Genomic DNA, 10,611 nt, shown 5'->3' on the forward strand with positions numbered 1-10,611 from the left:
GCCAACTCTTTGGCTACTCTTTACCAACGAATAGTGGGATTGACCGTCACATTATAACGCTCCCACGGCTGAAAGGGCGAACATGTTTGGTGTGACGGGGATTTGAACCCGCAACCCTCAGATTGCGAGTTAAGCCATGCCAGGCTTTATCAAAATCGACAAACCCTCCTAATAGTCTTTTTGCACATATTCCAAGTTACGATTTAGATTCAAAATTGAGTAGAACGGCCAGCTGAGTGAGAATATAACAGGTAAAGTAAGTTATAGCAATTAATTTTATTTGTTTCATTCTTATATTATGACATATAATGTCTTTTCTGGGGATCTTAGGAGTTGTTTTTTGTTTTTTGTAATTAATTAAGCACAAAGCTACACAAGGGTTATCTATGTACTGCCCACCACGGGTACCGAAACCCGGATTCTAGCGTTGTAAGTGCGCAGACATACCGCTGTGACACTCGGGAGTAAAATGGGATTGAAAAAGGCATAATTTAAAAACAAAGTTTCGCCACTGTTAACGTGGCATCATCAGGTACTCAGCACAATTGTACACGATACTTAAACACACCCAATTGGTGACGTCAACCACATAACCTTAAGCTTGCATAAGTATAAACCTACTCCTTGTGTTTTATTTATTAAAGGTTTGTATTCCTTTATTGAAATGACTTCTTTTATTTTACGTTTATTAATATTAGGTTCTTGACAAATAAGTTAAACAATTTTATATTCATTACAATGTTCTGTATCTTTAAATTTTTGGTAGACGTGTGATGGAGCATGTCCATGTTCTGCTATTTAGAAAACTGTGTGCACCAATCTTGTTGGCAAATATAATAAATTGGATACATATCGGCATTTATTTAACTACTAAATCTAAATTACAGTTTAACTCAGTTTTAAGCTATTTAAAATTGTAATACGTCACACACATTGCTCTGATGAGTTTTTAGGCTCCTGATCCAAAGTGGCAGAATGATTGTTGTTTTTGTTTGCTATTAAGCACGAAGCTACACAAAGAGCTATCTGTGCTCTGCCCACCACGGGTATCGAAACCAGGTTTCTAGAGTGTATAAGTCCGTAGACATACCGATGTGCCATTCGAGGGCAGAAAAATGATTAGGTGCTGTAGATAGCTTGTCCATTGTCTCTGCTCGACCCCAAGCTTTTCTATTTATTATGTTCACGATGGCAGTATACATCCTAGCTCAGGGAGACTTCCACTGCCTCATGACCCACTCATTGTCATTCAGTGTTCACTGTCTTTACTGCTGGTGGGATAGTTCTGTTTGGTGGACGTTGTCCATCAATGACACCTCCAGTCTCTCTCTTATGTGGCTCCAACCAGAGCTGTCATTGAATTACTCTGGCTGTCGTCAACCTGGGATTCCTATAGAGACTGCTCTACCCAGTTTCGAACTCACCAGATAACACACCACCGTGAAAAATCATCAGTCTCTGTTTCCTCACACCGAGGTTAATCCTTAAAGGAAGAGCATAGACAGACAGTCTGGTTGCATCATAAATCAGAATGTCTTCTTGGGTAGACAGTTGTAATGAGATTAAAATCATGACTCTTTGTAGAATCTTCAAAAGTCCGACATCCAAGGTAACTCTGTTAGCCAAACATCTTCCCTCAGAGACTGTTTCTCCAATTTTTTCATAATTCCCTCTTGTTGTGGAAAAAATTGTTTATCTATGGTATATCAGCTCATAGAATGGCTCTGAGTTTTTTGTTTGTTTTTCAACTACAAAGTTTTATCTCATAGCTCCATCTTTTGACCGATTTGAGATGTAATTACAGTTGTGGCTATTGAGGATTCCCTCTTGGTTAATTAAGAAGCTTTTTAAACTTACTGCACCAGATTTCGGGTAAAGGGATGTACACAGTTCAACAGATAAAGCGTGTATGTCAGTGTCTATTTATGTGATCAAAACTCCTGCTTCATCTGTTGAATGCCACCACAAACAAAAATCCATAAAAAAAATTCCGACTTTGGGTACTCAAGATTCAGACAATTAGAAAAGTAACTGTGGTATTATCAATTTCTTTATAATATAACACAATTTTAAAAAATTGAGGATTTGATTATATCTTTATTGATGTAATTTTTAAATGTAGTGGCGAGAAACTGGAGTTCTTAAAAACTATTATTTTTTCAGTAAATGGTAGCACTTTTAATATATAAAACATTACAGTTTATATCATTAAAAGTTATGAAAAGTTTGAGCTCTGTACATTGAATCACTTTGATGTAATGAGCTGCATACGATTAAAGAGCACAATCCGAACCCCTTTCCTGTGCAATACTTCCCAGAAGAAAATCCTTTTTTAGAACATGTTCACATTAAAAAAATATATTTTTAAATCAAGTATGAATACTACTATTAGTAATTACTGGCACAAACAGCCGGCCGTAGGGCAGCGCTTCTGCTAGATGTAATAACGATATCCTGCAGTCATGGTACCAAAATTTCCCACTACCTATCCATTCTGTAGTTTGTCGAGGTGAAACTGAATTAATGTTAGAGCTATATCAAATAGTTACATTAGATAACAAGAAATTAGCCCAAGATGTCAATTACGGAGTAGTACTAAATCTTTTACTAACTGAACTGGTGTAAAAATTAAATAACGACACTGGACATAAAGTGTGATATGACATGAATAATTTTTGTTAAATACTAAATATGAGCGAGGTATGTTCTTGCTGTTACTTACACTGTATGATTACCTTTATTGGATCACAGTACTGACTATTGAAGATGAACTTCCAGTTGAGTATATGAAATGATGTTCTAAACTCGAATGACCAGATGCAACATTTCTTAGTTCACAAGAAACCTCACATTTATCTAAGGTAACTTCCACTACACGTGACTAGTCATTCTCTTTACAATGTAGGTGGGACCAATACCTCTAGATATCATCTAAACAACCATTGAAAGACATCGCTGTCGACATACTTAAACAACATGTATTGAGTAATATCCTCCCTGGATAACAAGCATTATTTATTTCTGAGAACAACAAACGGAAAAAGTTAACGAAATCAACTTAATGGCTTTCTCAACCAGTTATTATGTGAAACCTGCACATATACAGAACAAAGAATAAATATCATAATATTACAATAATATAGAAATTAATGGTATGTTCAAATACTACACTAATGCAGCACGTTCACTTGTAAAGCTGTCATATTTACCAAATATTTACTTTAAGTTTTGTGATTTATCCCTTTTCTAGCATGACTAAAAAAATAACATTAATGTCTTATTAGTAGCACGACAAGTTGTTCACTTTGTTACTGAAGGAACATATGATTTTAAAATAAATTATCAACATTTAATGAGAAGACAAGAAAAATTGTGGATGTGTGAAATACGCTTTCTCTTTTTTTCTTATTCCACGCTTGATACTCTGTTCAAAGCGGTATGGCTTCGAAATTACAACGCTGGTCCAGCATGGTCAGGTAATTAGGGCGCTCGACTCGCAATCTGCGGGTTGCGGGTTCGAATCCTTGTCCCACCATACATGCTCGCCCTTTCAGCCGTGGGGGCGTTATAATTTTACGGTCAATTCTACTATTCGTTGGTAAAAGAATAGCCCAAGATTTGGCGGTGGGTGGTGATGACATACCCTCTCGTCTTGCACTGCTAAATTAGGGATGGTTAGCGCAAACAGCCCTCGTGTAGCTTTGCGCGAAAAACAAACAAACTTACAACGCTAGAAACTGGGTTTCGATACCCGTGGTGGGCAGAGCACAGATAGCCGATTGTGTAGCTGTGTGCTTAATTACAAACAAACAAATTAAATTATTTGACAGTTTTTTCTTGATTTTTTCTAAAATTAACTTCGATATTTTCCGAATTAAATATGTTCGTAGTTTGATAATGAAACTACAAAAATAATGCGTTAGTCAACATTAAATGTATTTTCAGTTTCGTGTCCTCAATGAGTTTGTTGAGTGAATGACCACTACATCTGAATTAAGAAAACATTTGACTTTTAAATTTTAACATGCGACTAGTTTTTCAGGCTACTTGTCATCTGTTCCATGAGGAGAATTGAACCCTGGATTTTAGCATTGTAAGTCCTTAAACTTATTGCTGACCCATTGGAGGACAGCTAAAAGAGAAATTTATGTAAACATCGCATAAAAACAGAATAACAAAGTAGCCATTTTTTAATGCACCCATACATAGATTATTACACACTTTAATTATCTATCTCCCATCAGGAAATGCCTTTGCCTATTTAATATACAAGTTTTTCGACTTCAACAGCACACACCCGTGCTAGCTTCTGAATGTGGCTACCTTTCTGAAGGTTCTGGTCGAAGATTAATTTTCTTAGTTATTTCTCGACCATGCTGTTACAAGGTAGCAGAATGATGAGGTACTCTGAGCTGCGCGTCTGTTGCCTCTGCTCGAACACTAGGCCCTCTGTTGATTACGTTTACGTTGGCAGTATACCTCCTGACTCAGGCAGACTTACCCCTGCTCCATGACTCACATTCTGCCATTCAGTGTCTGCCGTCTTCCCTGCTTACGAGAAAGTTTTGGTTGGTGGACATCTTCCATCAGTGAAACCTCCAGTCTCTTTCTAATGTTCTCAGATGACTCCGACTAGAGTTGGAATTGGATTGCTTTGGCAGTCACCAGTCTGGGATTATTAAAGAGCCAAACATATGAGACTTGTTTATGACATAACATAACCTAGGGACAACAACAAACCATTTGGTCTTTCAAAGGATATTCTTACACCCAAACCTTAGGAAAAGTAACAATTTAAATCCACACTTATCAATTCAGGAAATCATCCACACTTCATTCCCCCTTTCAGCTCATGCAAAATGTTGGGTTCCACAACTGCCCACGGGAATTCATTTCACAAGTCAATTACCCTGGTATTCAAATAAAACTTTCTGAACTGGAGCTTAGTCTGTATTTTTCAAATCATAAACATCTGTCATCTTATTATCCTCATGATACAATAAAAAGAAATGAGTGATAGTGATTGCCCTCTCCTGCATAATCTTGTAAAATTTAATTAAATTATCTTTTACTTTTCTTTTCTCAAGAGTTTGTTTGTTTGTTTGTAATTATGCACAAAGCTACACAATGGGCTATCTGTGCTCTGGCTACCACGGGTATCGAAACCCGGTTTTTAACGTTGTAAGTCCGCAAACATACCACTGTGCCACTGGGGGGCTTTCTCAAGAGAAAAAAAGAAAATACCATTAGATATTTCTAGTCAGTCTTTTACGCAGGATTTTCTTCTTTAATTTATAAATTGTCTTTTAATATATGTTAATTCTGATTAGAAGTCATTAATAGTTATTAAGTAGTACCAAAGTAATAATGAAATGAAAGAGTTTTATGTGTGGTTCTCAGTTATAATTATGTCCGTTGGAAATCTATAATTATCTGCAAAGTATCATGTTCTCAAAATGTTGCATAGTAGTTTGCAACAAGGACACCAATAAATAAGTAAAGGAATAGCCCTTGTGTAGCTTTGTGCATAATTAAAAACAAACAAACAAACAAGTAAAAGAAAAAATAGACACGTGTACAAATAAAACAAAAATATATATTCATAATACTGGCTGGTTTCAATATTCGCTATATAGACAGATTTGGTTGCTGAAGCAAGATTTGTTTGCTTTTAATTATGCACAAAGCTACACAAGGGCTATCTGTGCTCTGCCCACCACGGGTATCGAAACCCGGTTTCTAGCGTTGTAATTCCGCAGACATACCGCTGTGCCACTGGGGGGCGCTGAAGCAAGAGGGCAACACTTCTGCAAAAGGTAAAGAAAGTATCAGAATCGTAATGATCTCACACATTCAAGTCAGGCAATAACAGTAGCCTATTCGAGAGTAAACAAAGGTAAGTTGAGTTCACCCACACCTCAGTTAGGATTAAGACATTTAACCACTTCTCATTTAGGAATATGGCTATATTCACTCCCTCTTTCTCTTTGATAAGCAAAACCTGAATATACCAACGATTCAAGCTAAGACATAATATAATTTATTATACGAAAGGAATAGCCCACCACTGAATACTTCCCATGCGGAACTCTGCAATATTATATTATCTTCACCAATAACCATTCCAATTATGCATATTCAGGTGGATAGACTCCCAACTCATATATATTTCTAGAAGTTTCTGCATCACCCCTTGAAATGAGTATTATCTTGCACCAGAGGACATGGATAAGGTTCAACAAGGCAGAACAATTCCTTACAGAACAATTGCTGGGATATGTGACCTTTGTATAAATTAGAGGATTAAACGCAAGTTTACGTCCTTTCTACATTCAGCTCAAAATGCACCACTATAACTACATGCAAAACATCAGGTTCATATGAATATATCGAAATAGAAACCGATAGATATATCTAATTTGTATCCATTCATTTAATGTTTTTTTAGAATTAGGTTGAGCGCCCTCTATTAAAACTAACGTTAATGAACCACCCCATATTTCAAGGCCACTAAACATGTGAATCGACCAGATAAGTAACTTAATAACTGTTCCAATATTGAAATCTGTAGATCACTAGGTTACTGGTTAGTAATAATACAATTATGGCAAAACAGGTTAAAAAAGTCGAGGTGGCACCTTCTAACAACGAGTTACGAATGCGTGTAATATTATGGATTTCTGTGGCTGTTGGTTTCATATTTTTGGTGTCATATACTTACATTAATTATATGGAGGTTCAGCTTCCACATCTCCACTTGTTAAGCGACCGTGTACTCTTCACTTTACGATGTCAGTTATTTGAACTGTTGACGGTTGTAGTGTGTGTCTGGGTTGTGGCCTTACAACGGTTATGTACTTCAGCTATCAATCCACTTGCAGGCCACGAGCGCGTAGTGCAAGTCACCAAAAACTGTTTGCAGAACACAGTGGAACAGTTTCTACTTAGCAGTTTTAGCCAACTAGTATTGTGTACGTACATCAACGAAGAACAGATGAAAGTTATTCCCCTACTCGTGTTTTTCTTCGTGGTGGGTCGGATTACTTTTTTCTTTGGATATCTTTTATCCCCAATGTACAGAGCTTTTGGTTTTGCTTGCACTTTTCTTCCCATAATCAGTACCATTATACACTGCGTATATTGTATGGTGACAAGTGGAATTAATATTCATCTCGGATCAAACCTCTACACTTAAGTGTCTTCACTGGTCTGTAGCTATCAATTATATCAATATGGGTTTTTGTATATTAAGGTCTTTAACACTGAAAGATATTTTGAAAGGCCTTTAATTGAATAATTGAAACCATTTGCTATAGCTTGCATATTTGTGGAATAATAAACGACCTTTAAAAGTTTTTGATTTGTTGTAACCAAACCAAATATTATGATAATCTTTTTATAGAAAAAAATACTTTTAAGAATTTTGAGATAATTCTGTGATTTAACATATGATGGTGGATTTTAAAAGTAAATCTATTTGGTAACTGAACACAGATTTGAACAAAAGATAATTTTACTGTAAATTGCACTCTGCAGATTGTATGTATGTGTAAATCAAAACAGCAAATAATGATTGAACTGCCTGTGAAAAAAAAGACACTAGTCTATATTTTACATGTTAAATGTAATTGTCTGCTTATTTTTGGAATAAAATTTGGGAAAAAAACACTAATGTTAGTTACATCATTTATGTAATGTTTTTGTGGTGGGGTTGATAAAAAGTTTCCATCAAATAATGTATCTAAATAAAAAAATCAAATAAAGGATACCACCAAGTATCATAAGCTCTTATATTGTTAATTAAAAACTAGAATCTTTAAAGACTAAATGTATTTAAATACAGAGCGGAAATATGGATGTGTCACAATTTTTAGGTATAAATTATTAAATTGTATAATTTTACTTGTCATCCACAAGCTGAAGTTCAATATCAATCACTCCACCAGTTTCCTTATATAAACATTTTACACATATCACTCACATATAATGTTTCACTTATCTAGGCAGAACGTAGATAGGAGATGGCGTGATTCAACGCCATGTACATTCTGCCTACGAAGTAAATAGGTTCAGAGTTGAAGGCTAATCAAGATTCGTTATTAGGAATTATAGCGAGGAAAGTTTAACAAAACTTAAGAACACAGGTGAAGATTTATATTATGAAATAGCCTCCGTTATGTAGCACAGAAGCAAAGCGTGTAAAAGAATAACTCTTACTCTCTTTTTTACACATTGTACTTCTTGTTGTTTTATTTACGTAAATGTTGTTGTGATATTCTGAGACTTAATTTAGAGCTGACAGATTTCAGATCTCCAAAATAACGAAACATTTGATGCAATATATATACAACAGAAATAAACGTGTAGTTTGTTTTTAGTGCGAAATGAAAAAAAAGCAAGACTCACTCGTAAAATTTAAACACGTTATTGGTAAATAAGAAAATACCCTGAAACAAACTTAAAACACGAAAGTAATGAAAGAAATTAAATGTGAAGTAAAAGTTCAAATTTATGGAAAATAAAAATGTTTGTTGGTAATTAAGCACAAAGCTACACAACGGGCTATCTGTGCTCTGCCCACCATGAGTATCGAAACCCGGATTCTAGCGTTGTAAGTCCGCAGACATGCCGCTGTGCCACTGGGAGGCAATTAAAAATGAATCTAAGCTCAACTGAATTTGATTAAAATACAACTGGTGGTAAAAGAGAAAAAATTAATCAAATGCTGGATTTATTAAATTAAAACATAAACTAAAGATAAAATCAAACTGCAATAAACTTAGCAGAATACTAAATATACACTGAAATTAAAACAGAGAAAATATATGCCTCAAACACGATCGGCAGTGCAGTGAAACAGTGTAGAAAGACAATGTGCACAACACTTTATAAACATGTCTTGATTTTGTTCAAGGTAGAGACAATCTCGCTGAAAGCGTCAAAATTACTTTTATATAGTTAACATTTCGCTGATGACTTACTGGAATTCTCTGCTTTCTCCCCATGTGGCAGTTAGAGTCTTGATTTGAATTTGAATATAAAAAGCGAGTCTCATCAATCCATAATGCTGTTGTAAGCAGTTTTTTTTAATGTTTTAACCCTATCTCGACAGGTCACGTACCAAAAGCTATTTCATCACGTTTGTTGACTTGCATTCAAAATATTATTGAACTACTATTTTATGAATCTATGTCAGTAAGTTTGGTATCAAATTGTCGACTATAATTAAAATTTTAGTATTATACATTTGTTACTTTCTTATTCTTAAAGTAAGTATTAAAAAACACATCTAAACATCGATTTTTGTGTGTCATGTGGTATGTTGAATGCAGCACTGGTTCAAATTAGATGGTTGTGATGTCAAAATAAAAACTATACAGTTTCGTACGAATTAGTAACTCAAACTACCAATACTGACAAGCTAGAATATAAAATAAGAACGTCTTATCTTTTCTATTTCCTAAAAAATCGCTCCTGTACTGAATCACAGTGGCCCCCTCCGCCCACCTCTTTCCATTTTTGGAAACGGTCCGTATATACACTTACTTCTATGCATGACATGAATAATCAATCAAAAGCTTAGAATCTCTCTCTAGTGGTTTTTCTCAGCCATTTTGACGTTTTATTGTGCTAATTTCATTTTTTTCACACAATATTTCAAACAATGAGGTAAGTCTTTAGTGAGCTCGAAATTTCATATATTCTTAGAACCAAGTACAGCTTAGTTACTATGGTATTTATATAGTAATTTATGATTTTTTGGTTAATTGAAATGTATATATAAAACCTAAAAAAATTTCTTTTTACGTCCCCCACGTGGGAAATTTCATAAGGCTTAGCAACCTACGACAAGCGGCAAACGAGCACAAAGGTCGTAAGTAGAAAAGATAATTGTTTGCTGTACTTTATTTGCTGTTCTGTATTTTAAGAAAAATAAATTGAAGTGCTTATTTGTAAATATAAATAATGTATATACATATATAATGCATAATAGTTCAATTTGTTACTGTATTTTACAAAATATTACTGCACTAAAACACAGCCAAGACAAGTCACTTTATAAAGACTAAAGGTCCGTTATATATTATTGGATACGGTAACACTACTGCACGTGTGCCGTGTCATTGTAACTACTGTATTGTTAGCCAGGCATGGTTAGAAGGTCAATATAATAACATCATGAGATTTAAGCTAGTTAGACTAAAATTTTGTGTTTTCGTGTTATAATCTGAAGTCATTTTAGAACGAAAAAAGCATAAATTTTTTTTTCCTCATTTTTTATTGAGGTTACGAAGTTGGTCATATAAAATCAACCCGTAGAGAAATACGCGACCGAAAATGAAATATAGTTTTTTAAACAAAAAAATTGATAATTAACTGGAGATTATAAAGATTTCGCATGTGAAATTTGAAAATGTTCTAATGCTTTAAAATATTTTTCATCTTAAAATCAAAATTGCTTTGCATGTTGGATAGTCAACATTCTGAAAGAAAAAGGTTTACGAGAAAATCTGAATACTTGATTTAAAAACCTGATATTTTGTGAACGAAAACCTTGTAATGTTTAACCAATAATCTGCTAAATTTTGTAAAGATGTGCTTATATTATGA

At 34.5% G+C, this 10,611-nt stretch overlaps 1 protein-coding gene across 1 annotated transcript in view; it reads left to right on the forward strand.

Moving 5' to 3' along the window:
* Nucleotides 1-6,515: 6,515 nt before the first annotated feature.
* The window catches only part of LOC111089428 (transmembrane protein 79-like), a 17,098-nt gene continuing 13,002 nt past the window's right edge, over nucleotides 6,516-10,611 (forward strand). The window contains exon 1 of the mRNA XM_022401903.1: nucleotides 6,516-6,692. Coding sequence (XP_022257611.1) covers nucleotides 6,605-6,692 — 88 coding nt within the window. The 5' untranslated portion in view covers nucleotides 6,516-6,604. The remainder of the gene's footprint in view (nucleotides 6,693-10,611) is intronic.

Source organism: Limulus polyphemus, unplaced genomic scaffold, assembly GCF_000517525.1.
Source record: "Limulus polyphemus unplaced genomic scaffold, Limulus_polyphemus-2.1.2 Scaffold121, whole genome shotgun sequence".
NCBI lineage: Eukaryota > Metazoa > Arthropoda > Merostomata > Xiphosura > Limulidae > Limulus > Limulus polyphemus.